Source organism: Mobula birostris, chromosome 4 (assembly GCF_030028105.1).
Source record: "Mobula birostris isolate sMobBir1 chromosome 4, sMobBir1.hap1, whole genome shotgun sequence".
Classification (NCBI taxonomy): domain Eukaryota; kingdom Metazoa; phylum Chordata; class Chondrichthyes; order Myliobatiformes; family Myliobatidae; genus Mobula; species Mobula birostris.
Genome location: NC_092373.1, coordinates 105,694,238 through 105,716,975, shown reverse-complemented (window position 1 = coordinate 105,716,975; position 22,738 = coordinate 105,694,238). Strand labels below are relative to the sequence as shown.

The following is a 22,738-nucleotide window of genomic DNA, read 5'->3' as shown; positions in this document are numbered from 1 at the left end:
GAACAAGCATCACAAACTGGGGTCTTCCTTGGTAGCAGTGATGACCATGATGACGTCTTTATGCCCTTAGCTCTCCATGGAGCAATGTGGTATCATTTCCTAGCCATTGGATCTCACTGTAGATCTCATCCACCCAGTCTGCCAGAGCTGACTTTGCATGCTAAGGCAGGCATGTCCCTGCTTCACTGGGGTATGAGGTTGCCGGCTACCTTCACCTTGTCCAGCCCACCTGTCGAAGCGGTGTACGAGGGTGTGGTCGTTGTCACATGCAAACAGCTACTTGCAGCTACAGGTGAGAGCTGAGTGTCCAGTGGGGACCAAAGATGAGTGAGCTTCACCAGAGGTGCTACCCCTCCCTGCACACCCCAAAATTCATGTAGGTTAGATGTAAAATGGCATCTGCATTATAGTAAAAGAAAATGGGAATTTCATGACTTATTGTAAATTGCATTCTGTTTATTCAAAGCCATTGCTGATATGCTATTGTGTAGGTGCTATGGAGACAGATGAAATTTGTATGAATTCACTGTTTTGTTCCTTTTGTAATTGATCAGTTACAAGCTCAAGATGAATGTGAAGTTGCAAACAGAGTACAGTCCTGTGCTTCACATGCCTGTACTTAAAGAAATCAGAGAAAAAAGTTCTCAGTCTGATTCCTATAATCATGGACATTATAGCCTAAATCAAGGTAAGTATTCAAACCAAAAGATAATCTGCATTGTTCCATATTCCTCTATTATTTTCTCTGATTTATGTAATTAATTCATACAAGTGTCTTTATCTGTTGAATCTAGATTCTCTTGTGTAATCTCTGGTGATTTTTAAGATTCTATATTATTGATTTCAGAACTTTAATTTTGGCATAATTTGGTAAATATTAAAAGATATTTGAAAATTAAAATAGAAACCAATATTTAAAATGTTTAGTGATCACACAATAATTAAAAATACCCCCCGTAAACCACATATGATTAAAGAAACCTCAACATTGTTGTTTCTTCTCCTCAGCCCGCTCCCCCAGTTGTCCTCCGGTACTCAGTGAAATCACTGAGTTGGTGGATTGGATAGATTCCCTTGTGTGAGAATTTCAACAACTACTTCCATAGCATGTCCAGTGCAGAGCACAATCAAAAGATGACTAATGAAGCTTGGCCAATAAGTTTTGGATTTTGTGTTCAAATTGTAGTTCTGAAACTGGCTACACTAGTATGCCAATCATTATGTAACAATAACAGCAATATTTAGTAGATGAATATAAATAGGTTGGTTAAAAGTCCTGTTATAACAGTATGCAACAACAGAGTGGGAGTATCAACATATTGTGATAATGTAAAGTGATCTCTTACCGTCTAGGAGAAGTAAATATCACCCTTCCCAGTGATGTTCACAATCTGCAAATATACACTAAACAACATCAGTGACCTATACGGATTAAAGAATATGCATATGAATATCTTGTCAGTGGCAATTCCATAAGGTATAAAAAGACAAACGGCTATTTAACTAACAAATTATGTATTTAAATGAAATACGGAACAAATTAGAACTCTACTAATACTACTACAATATGATAAAACAGCGAATTAGTTCCCAATGGTTATTGACGGAGCAATTCGCCCAGTGTATGCTGTCATGTTCTTCTGATTGACTGTAAATGAACAAAATCAGTGCAGATATGTGGTGCAGATAATGACTGCCTTCATACAATGCTCCTGATAATTGCATCCTCCTAATGTTCATTTTCATTGCAACATTCAAAATGATTGTAGATACGTTCAAAATATACAACTACAACTGCGAGAAGTGCATCCAGCTGCAGCTTCTCACAAACTGCGATGAGGATGTGGAGCTGTCCCTGGCACTGAGTCTGCCTCTATGACTCAGAAGGGAAAGGGGGAAGAAGAGACTTGCTGTGGTGATAGGGGATTCATTAGTTAGGGGAACAAACAGGAGATTCTGTGGGCAAGAACGAGATTCCCAGATGGTATGTTGCCTCCCGGGTGCCTCGGACTGGTATATCTCAGATCGAGTCCTCAGCCTTTTTAAGTGGGAGGGTGAACAACCAGGAGTCGTGATCCATGAAGGTACCAATGACATGGGTAGGATGAGTGATGAGTTTCTGCATAAGGAGTTCATGGAGTTAGGTGCTAAATTATAGGTCCTCCTGGGTTGTGATCTCAGGATTGCTACCTGTGCCTTATGCTAGTGAGGCTAGAACTAGCAACATTATACAGTTTTGTACTTGCCTAAAGAGTTGGTGTAAGAGGAAAGGCATAAGATTTTTGGATCATTGGGCTGTCTTCCAGAAAGGTGGGACCTGTACAGAGGGACTGTTTGCACCTGAACTGGAGGGGAACTAATATCCCAGGGGAAGGTTTGTTAAAACTGCACAGTGGGGTTTAAGCTAGAGTTACAGGGGGATAGGAACAGTTAGTGGAGAGATTGTGGAGGCAGATGCTTGTAAGATCTCAGACAAAGTTAGAGATCAAAAGGTTGAGCATGGTGCGACAAAATCTAAGGGGTGAATACAGGACTGAAGATGTTATATCTGAATGCGCGCAGTATACAGAATAAGGCAGATGAACTTGCAGCACAGTTGCAGATTGGCATGAATGATGTTGTAAGCATCACTGAATCAAGGCTAAGAGATAGCTGGGAACTGAATGTCCAAGGATACATATTGTATCGAAAGGATATGCAAGAAGGCAGAGGGGGTGGCCTTGCTCTGTTAAAAGCCCACTAGAGGATCAGCTATTCTGGATTGGGTGTTGCGCAGTGAACCTGAATTGATTGGAGAGCTTAAGGTAAAAGAACCCTTCGGGGCAAATGATCATAATATGATCGAATTCACCCTGAAATTTGAGAAGGAGGAGCTAAAGTCAGATGTACCAGTAGAGGAGCTGGCCAAAATGGATTAGAAAAGAACACTGGCCGAAATGACAGCAGAGCAGCAGTGGTGGAATTTCTGGAAGCAATTCGGAAGGCACAGGATAAATACTTTCCAAAGAGGAAGAAGTATTGTAAAGGAAAGACGACACAATCGTGGCTAACAAGAGAAGTCAAAGCCAACATAAAAGCCAAAGTGAGCACATATAATAGAGAAAAAATTAGTAGGCGGTTAGGGGATTGGGAAGCTTTTAAAAACCTACAGAAGATAACTAAACGAAAGTCATTAAGAAGGTAAAGATGGAATATGAGAGTAAGCTAGCCACTAATACTAAATAGGATACCAAAAGTTTCTTCAGATGCATGAAGTGTGAAAGAGAGGTGAGAGTGGATATTGGACCGCTGGAAAACTATGTTGGAGAGGTAGTAATTGGGGCAAGGAAATGGCAGACGAATTGAATAATTTTGCATCAGTCTTCACTGTGGAAGACACTAGTAGTATGGTGGGAGTTCTGGATATCAGGGGCATGAAGTGTGTGAAGTTACTATTACTAGAAAGAAGGTTCTTGGGAAATTTAAAGGTCTGAAGGTAGATAAGTCATCTGGATCAGATGGTGTACACTCCAAAGTTTTGAAAGTGGTGGATGAAGAGATTGTAGAGGCATTAGTTAATGATCTTTCAAGAATCACAAGATTCTGGTGTGGTTTCAGAAGAATGGAAAATGTGAATGTCACTCCACTGTTCAAGAAGGGAGTGAGCAGAAGAAAGGAAGCTACAGACCAGTTAGCCTTACTTCAGTGGTTGGGCAGATGTTGGAGTCGATTATTAAGGATGAGGTCTCAGTGTACTTGGAGGCACATGATAAAGTATGCCCTGGTCAGCGTGGTCTCTTCAAGGGAAAATCTTGCCTGACGAACCTGTTGGAATTCTTTGAAGAAGTAACAAGCAGGATAGACGAAGGAGAATCACTTTTGTGTACTCAGATTTTCAAAAGTCCTTTGACAAGGTGCCACACATGAGGCTGCTTAACAAGCTTTGAGCCCATGGTATTACAGGAAAGATTGTAGCATGGAAAAAGCAGTGGCTGATTGGCAGGAGGCAAAGAGGGAATAAATGGAGCTTTTACTGGTGGCTGCTGGCCTAGTGGTGTTCCACAGGGGTCTGTGTTGAGACCAATTCTTTTTACATTATATGTCAGATTTGGATGACGGAATTAATGGCTTTGTTGCAAAGTTTGCAGACAAAATGAAGATAGGTGAAGGGGCAAGTAGTTTTGAGGAAGTAGGCTACTTAGAAGGACTTAGACAGATTAGGAGAATGGGCAGATGGAATACAGTGTTGGGAAGTGTATGGTCATGCACTTTGGTAGAAGAAATTAAAGAGTTGACTATTTTCTAAATGGACAGAAAATACAAAAAGCTGAGGTGCAAAGGGACTTGGGAGTCCTTGTGCAGAATTCTCTAAAGGTTAATTTGCAGGTTGAGTCTGATGAATAAGACAAATGCAATGTTAGCATTCATTTCAAGACGACTGGAATATAAATGCAAAGCTGTAATGTTGAAACTTTATAAAGCACTGGTGAGGCAGTGCAGGTTTGGGCCCCTTGGAAAGGATGTGCTGAAACTGGAGTGAGTTCAAAGGAGGTTCACGAATGATTCCAGGATAGAATGGCTTGTCATATGAAGTGCGTTTGATGGCTCTGGGCCTGTATTCACTAGAATTCAGAAGAATGAGAGGTGACCTCATTGAGACCTATCAAATGGTGAAAGGCCTTGATAGAGTGGATGTTACCTATGATGGGAGAGTCTTAAGACCAGAGGACACATCCTCAGTTTAGAGGGACATGCTTTTAGAATGAAGATGAGGAGGAATTTCTTTAGCCAGAGAGTGGTGAATCTGTGGAATTCTTTGCCACAAACAGCTGTGGAGGCCAAGTCTTTATGTGTATATTTAAGGCAGAGGTTGATAGATTCTTTAATGTTCAGGGCATGGAGGGATACAAGGAGAAGGCAGGAGTTTGGGGCTAAGAGGAAAATTGGATCAGCCATGATGACCAGATTCGATCTGATTGTCATGGCTGATGATCAGATCAAATCATCATCTGATCATTAGATTTTGCACCCAAGTCTTATGCTCTAAATTCTTTATAGTTCCTAACTTGTTGAAGTAGTGAAGTTATTTCATTTTTGTACCTGACCATTTCTGGCATCTCCAAGCCTGAATGCTTGAAACCACAGTGAATAAAACAGTTCTGAATTGTCTCCCTGCTTATTTCTCACCAACTATCAGTGAAAAAAATCACTGCTTTTTGGACACCTTGACCTCAATGCCTTCTTGTCCAATTGGATCATCAATTCTTCTCACTTGCAGAGTCCAGTCAGTTCAGATTGGCAACAGCACCCTCTCCACAATTTCCATCAGTGCAGTTGCACCTCCAGGCTGTGTGCTTAGTTCTCTGCTCTACTCGCTTTACACTTACGATTCTATGGCTTACTGCAACAATAATGTCATATTCAAGTTTGCGGACGACACCACTGTCATGGGCCGAATCAAAAGTGACGAACAGCTGAAAGAAAGAACATAGAACATAGAATAAAATAGCACATTACAGGCCCTTCGGCCCACAATGTTGTGCCGACCCTCAAACCCTGCCTCCCATATAACCCCCCACCTTAAATTACTCCATATCCCTGTCTTGTAGTCTCCTAAGCTTCACTAGTGTATCTGCCTCCACCACTGACTCGGCAGTGCATTCCACGCATCAACCACTCTCTGGGTAAAAAACCTTCCTCTAATATCCCCCTTGAGCTTCCCAGCTCTTACCTTAAAGCCACGTCCTCCTGTATTGAGCAGTGGTGCCCTGGGGAAGAGGTGCTGGCTATCCACTCTATTTATTCCTCTTAATATCTTGTACACCTCTGTCAGGTTTCCTCTCATCCTCCTTCTCTCCAAGGAGTAAAGTCCTAGCTCCCTTAATCTCTGATCATAATCCATACTCTCTAAACCAGGCTGGTCCTGGTAAATCTCCTCTGTACCCTTTCCAATGCTTCCACATCTTTCCTATAGTGAGGCGACCAGAACTGGACACAGTACTCCAAGTGTGGCCTAACCAGAGTTTTGTAGAGCTGCATCATTACATCGCGACTCTTAAACACTATCCCTCGACTTATGAAAGCTGGCACCCCATAAGCTTTCTTAACTACCCTATCTACCTGTGAGGCAACTTTCAGGGATCTGTGGACATGTACCCCGAGATCCCTCTGCTCCTCCTCGCTACCAAGTATCCTGCCATTTACTTTGTACTCTGCCTTGGAGTTTGTCCTTACAAAGTGTGCCACCTCACACTTCTCCGGGTTGAACTCCATCTGCCACTTCTGCATCCTGTCAGTGACTCTCTGACAATCCTGTACACTATCTACAACACCACCAATCTTTGTGTCGTCTGCAAACTTGCTAACCCACCTTTCTACCCCCACATCCAGGTCGTTAATAAAAATCATGAAAAGTAGAGGTCCCAGAACAGATCCTTGTGGGACACCACTAGTCACAATCCTCCAATCTGAATGTTTTCCCTCCACCACGACCCTCTGCCTTCTGTAGGCAAGCCAATTCTGAATCCACCTGGCCAAACTTCCCTGGATCCCATGCCTTCTGACTTTCTGAATAAGCCTACCGTGTGGAACTTTGTCAAATGCCTTACTAAAATCCATGTAGATCACATCCACTGCACTACCCTCATCTATATGCCTGGTCACCTCCTCAAAGAACTCTATATCAGGCTTGTTAGACACGATCTGCCCTTCACAAAGCCATGCTGACTGTCCCTGATCAGACCATGATTCTCTAAATGCCCATGGATCCTATCTCTAAGAATCTTTTCCAACAGCTTTCCCACCACAGAAGTAAGGCTCACTGGTCTATAATTACCCGGGCTATCCCTGCTACCGTTTTTGAACAAGGGGACAACATTCGCCTCTCTCCAATCCTCTGCTACCATTCCCGTGGACAACGAGGACATGAAGATCCTAGCCAGAGGCTCAGCCCGGGGACTTATCCGTCCTAATGTATTTTAACAACTCCAACACCTCCTCTCCCTTAATATCAACATGCTCCAGAACATCAACCTCACTCATATTGTCCTCACCGTCATCAAGTTCTCTCTCACTGGTGAATACCGAAGAGAGGTATTCATTGAGGACCTCGCTCACTTCCACAGCCTCCAGGCACATGTTCCCACCTTTATCTCTAATTGGTCCTACCTTCACTCCTGTCATCCTTTTGTTCTTCACATAATTGAAGAATGCCTTGGCGTTTTCCTTTACCCTACTCGCCAAGGCCTTCTCATGCCCCCTTCTTGCTCTTATCAGCCGCTTCTTAAGCTCCTTTTTTGCTTCCCTATATTCCTCAATAGACCTATCTGATCCTTGCTTCCTAAACCTCATGTATGCTGCCTTCTTCCACCTGACTAGATTTTCCACCTCACTTGTCACCCATGGTTCCTTCACCCTACCATTCTTTATCTTCCTCACCGGGACAAATTTATCCCTAACATCCTGCAAGAAATATCTAAACATTGATCACATGTCCATAGTACATTTCCCTGCAGAAATATCATCCCAGATCACACCCGCAAGTTCTAGCCTTATAGCCTCATAATTTGCCCTTCCCCAATTAAAAATTTTCCTATCCTCTCTGAATCTATCCTTTTCCATGATAATGCTAAAGGCCAGGGAACATAGAAACATAGAAAGATAGAAAATAGGTGCAGGAGTAGGCCATTCGGCCCTTGGAGCCTGCACCGCCATTTATTATGATCATGGCTGATCATCCAACTCAGAACACCGCCCCAGCCTTCCCTCCATACCCCCTGACCCCCGTAGCCACAAGGGCCATATCTAACTCCCTCTTAAATATAGCCAATGAACTGGCCTCAACTGTTTCCTGTGGCAGAGAATTCCACAGTGGTGGAATTGAACGGTGGTCACTGTCCCCCAGATGCTCACCCACTGACCCAGTTCGTTACCTAATACTAGATCTAGTATGGCATTCCCCCTAGTCGGCCTGTCAACATACTGTGACAGGACTCCGTCCTGTACACACTTAACAAACTCTGCCCCGTCTAAACCCCTGGAACTAATCAGGTGCCAATCAATATTAGGGAAGTTAAAGTCACCCATGATAACAACCCTGTTATTTTTGCACCTTTCCAAAATCTGCCTCCCAATCTGCTCCTCTGTATCTCTGCTGCTACCGGGGGCTTATAGAATACTCCCAATAGTGTGACTGCTCCCTTCCTGTTCCTGACTTCCACCCATACTGACTCAGAAGAGGATCCTGCTACATTATCCACCTTTTCTGTAGCTGTAATAGTATCCCTGACCAGTAATGCCACCCCTCCTCCCCTTTCTCCCCCCTCTCCTGAAATCCAGGAATATTGAGAATCCATTCCTGCCCTGGTGCCAGCCAAGTCTCTGTAATGGCCACTACATCATAATTCCATGTATGTATCCAAGCTCTCAGTTCATCACCTTTGTTCCTAATGCTTCTTGCATTGAGGTACACACACTTTCGCCCTTCTGCCTTACTACCTTTACACCATTTATTCTGCTTCTCTTTCCTCAAAGCCTCTCTATATGTTAGATCTGGCTTTACTCCATACACTTCTTTCACTGCTCTAAAAGGAGAAATCTGGCTGAGTGGTGCCATAACAACAACCTGTTACTCAATGTCAGCAAGACCAAGGCTTCATGAGGAGGGAACAGGGGTCCATGAACCAGTTGTCATTGGAGGATCAGGTCAGCAACTTTAAGCTCTTTGGTGTTATTATTTTGAGGACCTGTTTTCAGCTCAGCACGTAAGTGCAATTACAAAGGAAGCAAAGCAATGCCTTTGTGAAGATTTGACTTGACATCTAAAACTTGGACAAACTTCTATAGATGCGTAGTGTAACTTATATTGACGGCTGCATCACAGTTTGATATGGAAATACAAATAAAGGGAAAATCCTACAAAAAAAATAGTGGATATGGCCCAATCCTACACAGATAAAGCCCTGTCCACCATTGAGTACATCTACACGGAGTGTTGTTGCAGGAAAGCAGCATCCATCATCAGGGACCCCTCCACCCAGGTCTTGCTCTCTTCTCACTGATGCCATCAAAAAGTTGTGTTGGAGTCTCAGGACTCTCACCACCAGGTTTAGGAACAGTTATTACCCCTCAACCCTCAGGCCCTTGACCCAAAGGGAACAACTTTACCTGCTCCATCATTGAAAGATTCCTACAACCCATGGACTCACTTTCAAGGACTCTTCATCTCATGTTCTCGTATTTATGCTTATTTATTTTTTATTATTATTATTTCTTTCTTTTTGTATTTGCTCAGTTTGTTGTCTTCTGTGCACTGGTTGAATACCCAAGTTGGTGCAGTCTTCCATTGGTTCTATTATGGTTATTTTGCCACTGTATTGTGATTGCCCGCAAGAAAATGAAAGTCATGGTTGTATCTGGTGATATATATGTACTTTGATAATAAATATTTACTTTGAGCTTTGAACAAATGTACACAACTGACACTATTTAAAAACTGTTTGCTCTAAGCAGGGTTTAATGTCTAACGGCCACACAAGTGCACGTGACTGATGCTCGTTAGAACTTGTTTGGCAACAGTATCCTGTCCCAGTTAATGCTCAAATAAATAAAGGAAATCCCGGCTATTTTCTCATTTGGATTTTGTTCTTTAAGAGTTGTCCCAAATAAGCAGCTGTCCCTGTTAACTGATGCCCAAATTAACTGGAATCCACTGTATTTTATATTTCTGCTTGTCCTTTCAGGAGTGTTAATTTATAAATTTCTGATTTTACTAGAGGAACTCTGCTAATATTACAAAATGCCACAGATTCTGGTTTACACTGAACTGAGTTCAAACAGATCTTGGAACTACATCTACAAATAGCTGCTACTGTATTCTTACTTCAATACATGTATTCCTTTTTCACTATGCCTCATGGTGTTGCCAGCATTCTCTGCTGAGTTCTTCATTGGACCAGAGAGAAATTCCCTGGTATGATTGTTATGACTGGTATGAGTGCCTCCCGTCCCAGAATTGCCCCAGTACCCCAAAAAATCTGAAGTTCTCACTCATGTACTATGCCAAGCTTCCTATTTACAGTAGCAAGAGTTTGTGAACTATTTGCAATTACCTGGTTTTCTGCATTAATTACTCATAAAATGTGATTGATCTTCATCTAAGTCACAATAGTAGAGAAACACTATCTGCTTAAACTAATAACACAAACAATTGTACTTCTCATCAACACTGAGTCATAGTCATACTTTATTGATCCCGGGGGAAATTGGTTTTCGTTACAGTTGCACCATAAATAATAAATAGTAATATGTAAATTATGCCAGTAAATTATGAAATAAGTCCAGGACCAGCCTATCGGCTCAGGGTGTCTGACCCTCCAAGGGAGGAGTTGTGAAGTTTGACGGCCACAGGCAGGAATGACTTCCTATGATGCTCTGTGCTGCATCTCGGAGGAATGAGTCTCTGGCTGAATGTACTCCTGTGCCCACCCAGTACATTATGTAGTGGATGGGAGATATTGACCAAGATGGCATGCACTTTTCAGACACCACCGTCAGAGAGTCCAGTTCCATCCCCACGACATCACTGGCCTTACGAATGAGTTTGTTGATTCTGTTGGTGTCTGCTACCCTCAGCCTGCTGCCCCAGCACACAACAGCAAACATGATAGCACTGGCCACCACAGACTCATAGAACATCCTCAGCATCGTCCGGCAGATGTTAAAGGACCTCAGTCTCCTCAGGAAATAGAGACGGCTCTGACTGTTCTTGTAGACAGCCTCAGTGTTCTTAGACCAGTCCAGATTATTGTCAATTCGTATCCCCAAGTATTTGTAATCTTCCACCATGTCCACACTGACCCCCTGGATGGAAACAGGGGTCACCGGTACCTTAGCTCTCTTCAGGTCTACCACCAGCTGCTTAGTCTTTTTCACATTAAGCTGCAGATAATTCTGCTCACACCATGTGACAAAGTTTCCTGCTGTAGCCCTGTACTCAGCCTCATCTCCCTTGCTGATGCATCCAACTATGGCAGAGTCATCCGAAAACTTCTGAAGATGACAAGACTCTGTTCAGTAGTTAAAGTCCGAGGTGTAAATGCTGAAGAGGAAGGGAGACAAGACAGTCCCCTGTGGAGCCCCAGTACTGCTGATCACTCTGTCGGTCACACAGTGTTGCAAGCACACGTACTGTGGTCTGCCAGTCAGGTAATCAAGAATCCATGATACCAGGGAAGCATCCACCTGCATTGCTGTCAGCTTCTCCCCCAGCAGAGCAGGGCGGATGGTGTTGAACACACTGGAGAAGTCAAAAAACATGATCCTCATTTAAACATCATTTAAACATTGCAGTCTGGGTTCATAGAAGTATGTGAACCTCGGGAAATGCCTTTACAAAAACTATTTGGAGTCTGGTGTTCCAATCTTCTCAAGAAAGATATGTGCACCATGCCTCGATCAAAACAACTTTCAGAGGACCTTAGAAGAAGAATTATAGAGATGCATTAAGCTGGATAAGGCTATAAAAGCATTTCTCAAGACCTGAGTCCGCAATAAGAGAAACTGTCTCCAGATGGAGGAAATTCAGTACTGTTGCTAATCTCCCTCTGAGTGGCTGTCCTGCAAAAGTCACAGCAAGAGCACAATGTGCAATGCTGAAGAAGGTGAAAAGGGTAACTTTGAAAAGGGTACCCAAGAGTAACAGCAAAACACAGGGAAACCTTGGGAACTTGCTAAAGTCTCTGTTCATGTGTCCACTATAAGAAAAACATTGAACAAGAGTGATGTTCATGGAAGGACACCAGAGAGGAAACCACCGCTCTCCAAAAAAAAAATTGCTGCACATCTCAAGTTTGCACAAGACAACCTGGATGCAAAAGGAACTAGTGCTTTCCCTGCGTATATGATGAATAAACTCTTCTCAGGCTTCAAGCTTGGTACAAGTATTGATTATAACCAATGTTTTGATAACAGACTCTACCATCTTCAGGGATGATGCCTGGGCAAGTGTAGTCTGGTGATATTTATACCCCTGTATTCCAGACTAGACTTGCCAAGGCATCATCCCTGAAAACCATAATAAGGATAGCATAAGTGACTGGTTTTAGCAAATGCCATTTTTTCAAATAAGTTTTTTTAATGTTTGCAACTTTATTTTACATTTGAAAGACAGTTTTGTAAGCAAACATTCAATGTTATTTGTGTACTTTTATTTGAATGCTGGTTATTACAATTGTATTGTAAAATTTATTTCAGTATCTAACTTAAAACCTTGTATTTTGTTTCTATTCTGTTATAGATCAAGAACCTGAATATGTTATAACTGGTACTCATCCATACCCATCAGGTCCAGGTTAGCAGGGTTCTTTGGGGGGGGGGGGGGGGGCGGCGTGGTATTTTGAACTTTGGAATTGGGATTAACTTGCACTCTGCAAATGTTTATTTATTTTCCACTTGCAAGTTAAATTGCCGTATCGGCCCTCCCTGGCTTATAAATAAATGCACAGCTTATGGACATCTCATCCACACCAACAAACAGTTGGGAGATGCTCTAGGGAGCATGGAGTTGAGTTCATTTGGACTCTTGAGAAACACAAAACTTTTCTGTGCCTTTTCTTCTTACCCCTGTGCCTCAAAAATTGGAGCTTATTCAAAGTAAACAAAATGGGAGTGCTGAGCAGACTTACTGAGTCAATGAACCCAACTGGTAGCCAATCTTCCTGTAGCCGTCACTCTCTTGAATGGAACCCTGTTTTAACCTGTGGACTGCTTAGCAAAGCAAGTCGGAATTTTTTAATATAAAACTTTAGAATTATGAACAATGCATTATTTCAGAGTAATACTGAACCTGAGCATCTCCTGGCTTAATATAAACTATTTATTGCCTTTCTAAATTGTAGGAGTAGCATTGACAGGTGATACACAGCTGCAAAAAATGCCCAGTGAAGCAAGCACTCATGCATTGGCTATGGCAATTCCATCTTCAAAATCCAGGTAAGCTCTTTAAGGAACCTCAGAACTAAATTTTTACACTTTGGAACTAGTGACCATTCTATTAATTTTCGTAGGTGGCACGGTAGCGTAGCAATTATTACAATGCTTTATCACATTGACTGTAAGATGAGGGTTTGATTCCTGCCACTGTCATTGTCTGTAACAAGTTTGCAGGTACTCCCCGTGACTATGTGAGTTTTCTCCAGGTCCTCTGGTTTCATCCCACATTCCAAAGGTGTACAGTTAGGTTTAGGGTTCAGAGTTGTGAGCATGCTATGTTGGCACAGGAAGTGTGGCGACACTTGTGGGCTGCCTGGCACAATCCTCAATGATTTGATGCAAATGACACATTTCACTGGGGAAGCTAGTGCCCATGGTGGAGCTGGCTGAGTTTTCAAGTTTCTGCAACTTTTTCTTATTCTTTGCAGTTCCATACCAGACAATGATACAGCCCATTCGAATGCTCTCCACGGTACATCTGTAGAAATTTGCGAGTGTTTTTGGTGACTTACCAAATTTCCTCAAACTTCTAATGAAATATAGCTGCTGTAATCCCTCCTTTGTAATTGCATCAATATGTTGGGCTCAGGACACCTAGCAACTTGAAACTACTACCTCGATGAAGACTGGTGTGTGTTCCCTCAACTTACCCTTTCTGAGTCTGCAGAATGTCTGCAATCAATTCCTTGGTCTTATTGACATTGAGTGCAAGGTTGTTGTTGCAACACCACTCAACCAGCTGATCTGTCTCACTCCTGTAGCCTCTGCATTACCATCTAAAATTCTGCCAACAATAGTCTTGTCATCGGCAACTTATGGATGGCCTTTGAGCTGTGCCTAGTCACACAGTCGTGGGTGTAGAGAGAGTAGAACAGTGGACTAAGCCCACTTTCAGGTGGGCCGGTGTTGATTGTTAGGAGGAGATATTATTTCCAATCCACACTGACTGTGGTTTCCCAATGAGGAAGTCAAAGATACAGTTGCAGAGGAAGGTGTAGAGACCAAGGTTTTGAAGCTCATTGATTAGTACTGAGGGTATGATGGTGTTGAATGTTGAGCTGTAATCAATAAACAGAAGCCTGACACAGGTATTACTGTTATCCAGGTGATCCAGCCTGAGTGGAGAACCAGTGAGATTGCGTCTGCTGTTGACCAATTGTGGCAGTGGGTCCAGGTCGTTGCTTAGGCAGAAGTTCATTCTGGTTGTGACCAACGTTTCAAACACTTCATCACAGTAGATGCGAGTGCAACTGGGCTATAGTCGTTGAGGCAGCTCACCCTGCACTTCTTGGGCACTGGTATGATTGTTGCCCTTTAGAAGCAGGCAGGAGCAGCAGCAAGAGTTTGAAGATGTCTTTGAACACTCCAACCAGTTGATTGGCACAAGTTTTCAGTGCCCTACCAGGTACATCAGCCTTTCCCAACCTTTTTGCCCTGAGGAACCTTGAAGTAATTTTTAAGTCTCAGGGAACCCCTGCATAACAGTTACTATATCTAGAGCTAGTGGTATGTTAGCATGATCAGTAAGTTGTAGATAAATAACAATCTAAAAATAATTTTTTTGGAGTAGAAATTTTTTTTCTGCTCTTTTGAGTAGAGAATACATTTTTAGCCGATCTTTCTTGAAATAAAACAGTTAAGTTTCGCTTGCCTTTCTTGAAATTACTTTCTCTTTGATAAATTTCAAAAATTCTTCAGGCAAACATAATAAATTTCTCAATTCTGGATTGAACTTAAGATAAGCATGGATTTCGCCTTCAACTGAAATGAGATAATTTCTATCCTTGCTCTTGATGCTTGTTAAGCAAGAAAAAGCTTACTCACATATTTAAGAAGTTGAAAACTGCAGCAAACATTGCTTTCCTATGTATGGCAGGATACTGTTCTTTCATGGAAATCCTGAACTTGTTCAAGGACAGGTCAGTAAATCTCATCTTGGCACTCACAACATGCTGGAGGAACTCAGCAGGTCAGGCAGCATCCCTGGAAAAGATCGGTCGATGTTTCGGGCCGGAACCCTTCGTCAGGGTTCCGGCGCGAAACGTCGACTGATCTTTTCCACGGATGCTGCCCGACCTGCTGAGTTCCTCCAGCGTGTTGTGAGTGTTGCCTTGACCCCAGCATCTGCAGATTATTTTGTGTTTACAAATCTCATCTTGAATGCATGATTGGAGTGCAGCTCACAAAGTCGTTCCTCTTCTCTCAAAGTCAGTTCTCAGGCTGAGCAGAAGATTCAGAGAAAAGGTCCATCATCCAGTCATATACTTGTGTTGAAAGAGAGAAAAAAGTACTGTTCAATCTTGATCTGCAGTTCTTCCAGGTGATTTTCAATAAGACTTAAGTCTTTTTGATACCCTTTCTCACTCTCAAAGTCAAGAAGCTGTGGAAACATTTCAAGATTTCCTTTTGCAGCATTATTTTTCCAAAGAATCCAAGAACTTGAAGTCAAAACATTTTCTCCAGGGCCTTGCAGAGACTTGTTCAACTGGTTCATATGATGAAAAACCTCTATTAAGTAGGCTAGTTTCTGCAACCATTCTTCATCTTCAGCAAAATCTGGCATACTATTTTCTTGAAAGTACTCCTACAATTCACCTTTCAGCTCAGACACCCTGTTGAGAACTCTTCCTCTGCTAAGCCACTGGATTTCTGTATGTAGCAGGAGATTGGTGTGTTCTTTGTCTCGGTTTTCACTCAGTTTTTTTAAATATTCTTGTGTGAACTAGTCTTAAAGCTACTAAATAACTTGCTTACTAAATATTTTTACTGACTGTGGCTTTATTCTCAAAAGCTTTAATCTGTTTGTTTTGAGATTCCAATAGTCATTTAAAATAATCAGCACTTTTACGTGTCATATGGCTGTAATCTGTAGTTAAGTGTCTTTTCAATTTTGCTGGAACCATTGCTACATCTGTAAGTTGTTTGCCACAGACTAGGCACAATGGAATAGGACAACTTGACCACCAGTCCATGTAAAACCCATTGATAAGTAGCTTAAAGTTATAAAGATATGGCAGCGGTCCCCAACCACTGGGCCGCAAAGCATGCACCTTTCCTCATTCCCTGTCACGCCCATTATTGAGCTTGAATGCACGCGAGGTCATTACGCACGCATCATCCATGTCAGCGCGTGAAGGAGATCAACTTCCTCAGGGTTGCAAATGACTGCGGGCTGAAAAGTATGTTTGATATAACATCTCTGCTGGCATTCTGGATCAAAGTCAAGGCTAATATCCTGAGATAGACACGAAAGCACTGAAAACGTTGCTTCCATTTCCAATATATCTCTGCAATGAATGCAACGAAAACTAAATTGCGGAATAGACTGGACATAAGCAACCCCCTTTGAGTATCGCTGTCTCCCATCACCCCTCAATAGGACCGTCTTGTTGTAGGAAAACAAGTATTCAGCCCAGGACTCCCACTGATTCAGCGATATTGGTGTGTTGCAATGATTTTATATGTCCATACGGGGAAAATATGCGCTGTGTTTAATATCCAAATGTTACTTAAAGTGTTATGATGCTATTGACTTACTTATATAACCATATAACAATTACAGCATGGAAACAGGCAATCTCGCCCCTTTTAGTCCATGCCGAACGCTACTCTCACCTAGTACCACTGACCTGCACTCAGCCCATAACCCTCCATTCCTTTCCTGTCCATATACCTGTCCAATTTTTCTTTAAAAGATAATATCAAACCTGCCTAAACCACTTCTACTGGAAGTTCGTTCAACACTTACTTCAAGCTCCCCTGTCCTCCCCTGGTAATTGACTATCGCTATATTCATGCGAGGAAAATATGCGCTGTGTGTTTAATATTAAATTCGTTAGATAAATCATTTTAGAAACAAAATTGAGTGTATTAGCCACTTATCACCCATATTCCGGTTGTGATTAACCCCCCCCCCCAACAGAATCGCCAAAAACGATTTGCAGAAAAAAAATCGGTTGGTACACGCGTGTGCACTGGTGCCCGCGCAAGGCTTCATGGTCATTGTAGTCTTTCTCTGGGTAAACACAACATATTTATAGTCATAGTCATACTTTATTAATCCCGGGGGAAATTGGTTTTCATTACAGTTGCTCCATAAGTAATAAATAGTAATAGAACCATAAATAGTAATATGTAAATTATGCCAGTAAATTATGAAATAAGTCCAGGATCAGCCTATTGGCTCAGGACGTCTGACCCTCCAAGGGAGGAGTTGTAAAGTTTGATGGCCACAGGCAGGAATGACTTCCTATGACGTTCAGTGCTGCATCTCGGAGGAATGAGTCTCTGGCTGAATGTACTCCTGTGCCCACCCAGTACATTATGTAGTGGATGGGAGACATTGAGCAAGATGGCATGCAACTTAGACAGCATCCTCTTTTCAGACACCACCATCAGAGAGTCCAGTTCCATCCCCACAACATCACTGGCCTTACGAATGAGTTTGTTGATTCTGTTGGTGTCTGCCACCCTCAGCCTGCTGCCCCAGCACACGACAGCAAACATGATAGCACTGGCCACTGCAGACTCGTAGAACATCCTCAGCATCGTCTGGCAGATGTTAAAGGACCTCAGTCTCCTCAGGAAATAGAGATGGCTCTAGCCTGTCTTGTAGACAGCCTCAGTGTTCTTTGACCAGTCCAGTTTATTGTCAATTCATATCCCCAGGTATTTGTAATCCTCCACCATGTCCACACTGACCCCCTGGATGGAAACAGGGGCCACCAGTACCTTAGCTCTCCTCAGGTCTACCACCAGCTCCTTAGTCTTTTTCACATTAAGCTGCAGATAATTCTGCTCACGCCATGCTACTCTTTTGACTGCTACTCTTGTCCGATGGCAACCCTACCCCCCCCCCCCCCCCCCCGGTCGGCCAATCCACAAGAATATTGTCAATATTAAACTGGTCCGCAGTGCAAAAAAGGTTGGGGACCCCTGAGATATGGTACCGGATGATTACTTTAGTCCCACCCACTGCTTTTGTGTCCAGGACTCAGAAGAGGCTGGTAGATTTCTTTTGGAGTAACAAGAGATATTGGATCTCTGCTGTGGTCCTGACCTTCTGATCGCGGAGGACAGTCAGTCATTGGTTTGTGTGCACACCTGGCTGATGGCCCTCCACCTCAGGACCCTGCAGAGATAACAGTATAGCGACTACCCTCCGGGATTGCATGCAATGGCGATGTGCTTTCTCTGCAGGAGGGCATGTGGCTTCCAACTTTGAGGGAACTGCCTCACTTTTACTGAGAGCTGTTGAGGGTATGGGGTCTAGTCTCATCCAGACAGAGTGCTCCTGCACCGGTGGGGGACGGTGATCTAGCTGCGAGGGGGACAGGTCCCCATCCTGTCATGGTGGGTGTCGGGGGTGCTCAGGGCAGTGGAGGGGCTTCCAGCTGCACCACTACCTGATGGGCCGGAAGTGGTCAGACCTTTCACTTACTTGGCTTTGTCTGCCGACCAGACTCACCATGGCAATCTGTTTTACCATCTGGCAGCAAAGGGGTCCCCAGTGTAAATCTCTTTGTACAGGAGTCTTTCACCTGTACATTGGGGACTTGGGGTGGAAGGTGTTGCATAGGACAGTATTGTGTAACAGGTCTTCAAGCAGGAACTGACACCCTGTACACCTGTCCATTCTGTGGCTGGGAGGAGTCAGTGTACCACACTTATATGGAGTGTGAGAGGTTGCATCCCCTCTCTGAGTATCTGAAGGGGCAGCTGCTCAGGTTCTGATTGCACTTCATCACCTCACTCCTTATATACGGGCACCCAGTATGGAAGGGGGGTGGCTCATGAGAATATACTGGTGGACTTGCTCCTGAGCCTGGCTGAGGTGACCCTTCACGGGTCTAAGTGGCGGAAAGTGGAGGGCTTCATCAGTAACCTTATCAGATTTGACTATAGGCTTAGGCCGAGAATCCCCTCTCACACCTCCTCTTCAAAAATCGCCACACTGGGCTGTCTTTAGAATGAAAATTTCTCTCCAATTTTCTGCTACATTGGTCAGCGATGCATAATGGGGAGATAATTCGGGAGGGAGAAGCTGATGTCACAGCCCAAGTTGGGTGAGTCCATTCAATGCTCGGAAAATGCACTTTAGCCTACCATGCTCCCCTCTGTGTAATACAGCGATCACCAATTATCAGCCTACCGTCCTCCCCTCCATGCAATACAGCACTCACCAATTATCAGTGTACCATCATTTCCTCCATGCAATATAGCACTCACCAATTATCAGCTTACCGTCCTCCACTCCGTGCGATACAGCGATCACCAATTATCGGCCTACTGTCCTCCCTCCCCTCCGTGCAGTACAGCGCTCACCAATTATCAGCCTACTGTCCTCCCCTCCATGCAGTACAGCACTCACCAATTATCAGCCTACTGTCCTCCTCTCCATGCAATGCAGAGCTCACCAATTATCAGCCTACCGTCCCCCCTCCATGCAATACAGCAGTCACCAATTGTCAGTGGCTTCCCCTATCTCGCGTTTAAAAAATGAGAATGGACTCAAGCAATTAAACACGGTCCTACTGTGCTGAGATTGCGAATGGGGCTGCTCGGTTATTGCCCACCACTGTGAGTGCTAGCATCGCACATTGGGCGAAGTTTAAAAAACAATGTTTTATTTAACCATGATTTCTCACAGAATCCCTGACAACCTCTCACAGAACCATAGGATTCCATGGAACCCCAGTTGAAAAACCCTGAGGTACACCATCGGATCCTGGCACCTTACAAGAGTTCACCCTTTTGAAAGATACTCTTGGCGTCGACCTTCGAGACAGAGGTCACAGGGTCACCAGGTTCTGCAGGGATTTACACAGGTGTAGTTTTATTCTCCCTTTCGAAGTGTGCATAAAAGACATTGAGCTCATCTGGGAGTGAAACATCGCGGCCATTCATGATGTCAAGTTTTACCTTGTAGGAAGTAATGGCTTCCGTCTCATACCTCAATCAGAATAGATTTTTTTGCTCTTAAAGTAGTCTTCTATGGGTTGTACCTGGACTTCTTGTATAGTTCTGAATCATTGATCTTGAAGGCTACATATTGAGCCCTGGTTCATCCACAGCTTTTGGTTTTGGTATGTCCAGTATCTTCTTGAAGGCACGCACTCATCCACAGAGGTCTTGTTGAAGTTGGTCACAACAGTGGCATATTCATTCATTTTTGAATCTCTGAATATTATCCAGTCCACTGATTCAAAGCAGTCCTTTAAGCATTCCTCTGCCTCCCTTGACCATGCCTTCGTGATCCTCACCACTGGTGTTCTGGTTTTCAGTCTCTGCCTGTACACTGGGTGTAGAAGTGTAGCCAAGCGATCAGAGTTGCTGAGTGCGGGCAATGGATGGCGTGATAATTGTTCTTGATGGTGGAGTAACAGTGGTGAAGTGTGTTGGCTTACCTGGTTTCACAGGTGATATGTTGGTGGTAATTGTTCAGAGACCTTCAAGCTGATCCGGTTGAAATCCCTTGCAATCATAGGGAGAGCATCAGGGTCCCTTGTTTCATGACTGCTGATCGTGGTGCTCAATTTCTCTGGTGCCTAACTGATGTGGCCAGGATTGGAATGTACACTACTACCAAGCTGATGGTGGAAAACTCCCTCAGCAGATAAAGTGGATGACAGTTGACTATTCCAGGTTGCGTGAGCAGGACTGAGACTGATTTGCCACATTTGTGCATCACGAAATATACTCTGCCTCCTCTACCTTTAAAAGACTCGGAACAGCTCTGTCCATGTTCAGGTTGCAGCGCAGCATCCGAAGAGGTAGGAGTGAGCCATATTTACGTGAAGCTCAGTACACACAGGTCCCAGATGTCTGTCTGGAACTGCAATCTTGCTCTGAGGCTTTCAGTTTTATTTTCCTGAGTGTACATTCGTCAGCAGGATATTAGGGAGTTGAATCCAAGGTCTCTGCGTTTCAATCTTACTATTTTCTTAAAGGAAAACTGTACTAGCTGTCTGCCAACTTTGAAGATTGATAGATTTTATACAAGTCTTAAAATGATGTTGCTTACTGAAGTACCCATGGCTGTGAATATTTAATGATTCACTGATCCATTGAAAAGAAGGTATTGGGATCTGAGGCAAGAGCCAATTTTGATCCTTCTCCACGATGGTCATCTTCATGCCTGCTAATATGATGAACTGATAAGCAAGGCTTTGGACCTACTCAGGGATGCTCCAGTGTTCAGATTTGAGGACTCCATTTTGGTTTTGAATACTGTTGTTCACTCCAGTTGTTTGTATGATTTTTTTTTCCTTTCTCTTGTGCATGGAGTGTTGGTCTTTTATTTCTACTTCTATTCTTTTTTTTCTTTAATTGGGTTCTTTTGGGTTTCCTGCTTTGTGGCTACTTATGAGCAAGGAGATCTCAAGATTGTGTAATTTATACATTCTTTGATAATAAATGCACTTCTGTCTTGATTCCCTTTGGAGCTGCACTGAGTCGCCACTCTCTGGTGCCATCTAGTGATGTTTTGAAACATCAAAAGAGTACTACAAAAGAGAAGATGTTGAGGTTCATGAAGGTGGATAAATCCCTAGAGTTTATCAAGTGTATCCTAAGGCATTGTGGGATGGAAGGAAAGAGATATTTGCATTATCTTTAGCCACTGGTGAGTTATTGGAAGATCGTTGCAAGTGTTATGCCTTTAGTTAGGAAGAGATGTGACAAACCAGGGCACTGGAAACTGGTGACCTCAACATCATTGGTGGGAAAGTTACTAGAGGAGACAGGATCTATCTGCTTTTGGAACTGTAAGGACAAACTAGGGATAGCCATTGTGTGGGGGAATTGTGTATCACAAAATGAAATTTGTTTTAATGGGGTGATCAAGAGGATTGATGAGGTTAGGGTGGTAGATGTTGTTCACTTGGACTTTAGCAAGGCTTTTGAGAAGGTCCTGCATAATGATTTGATCAGATGGGACCCTGGGAGAGCTAGTCAATTGGAACAAAGTTAGTCTTTTGGAAGATGATAACAGGTGGTAGTAGAGGGCTGTTGTGCTGCAGGTTGCTTGTCATTTATTTAATTTGGATGAGAATATGAGTGTCATGCTTAGAAATTCTGCAGATTAGGGAGTAAAGGGCTTGTTTCTGTGCTATAGAACTCTATAATTCTGTGTCTGTTAGGTTGCCAATGTGGTGTCTTTACCACCTTATTCAGTAATGTGATCTGCATTAGGGTTTATGACATAAAACATAACTGTACAGTGTAGGAGTAGGCTTTCCAGTTCATGATATTTTGTTGAACTAATCAAGCTAGTAATTAAATGCCTAACTAAACTAATCTCATTTGTCTCCACATATGCTTCCATTCCCTATACATTCATATCCCTATCTAAGCCTCTTAAATGCCTCTATTGTATTTGCCTCCATCACCACACCTGCCAGCATGTTGCAGCCACCCAAAACTCTCTATTGAAAGAAAAACTTGCTCCTCGCATCTCCTTTAAACTTACTCCGCTCACCTTAAATTCATGCCCTCTAACATTAGACATTTCAACCTTGGGGGAGAAAGTTACTGACTACCTATCTATGTCTCTCGTGTTATAAACTTCTATCAGATTTCTCCTCAGCCTCTGCTGCTCCAGAGAAAAGAATCCAGGTTTGTTTAACCTCTCCTTGTAGAAAATGCCCTCTAATTCAGGCAGTTTCCTGGAAAATCACTTCTGCTTCCTGTTCAGACACTCCACATTCTTCATATAAAGAGACAACCAGATTAGGATACTCCAGATATGGCCTAACCCAAATTTCTATGA

The 22,738-nt window shown here is 43.1% G+C and overlaps 1 protein-coding gene across 3 annotated transcripts in view; it reads left to right on the top strand.

Moving 5' to 3' along the window:
• The window catches only part of plrg1 (pleiotropic regulator 1), a 106,843-nt gene that overhangs the window by 38,964 nt on the left and 45,141 nt on the right, over positions 1–22,738 (top strand). For 2 of the 3 annotated variants that reach the window (XM_072255857.1, XM_072255859.1), the window contains exons 3-5: positions 555–688; positions 12,275–12,328; positions 12,876–12,969. In XM_072255857.1, coding sequence (XP_072111958.1) covers positions 555–688; positions 12,275–12,328; positions 12,876–12,969 — 282 coding nt within the window. The remainder of the gene's footprint in view (positions 1–554; positions 689–12,274; positions 12,329–12,875; positions 12,970–22,738) is intronic. The other variant, XM_072255860.1, reaches the window with a different exon arrangement.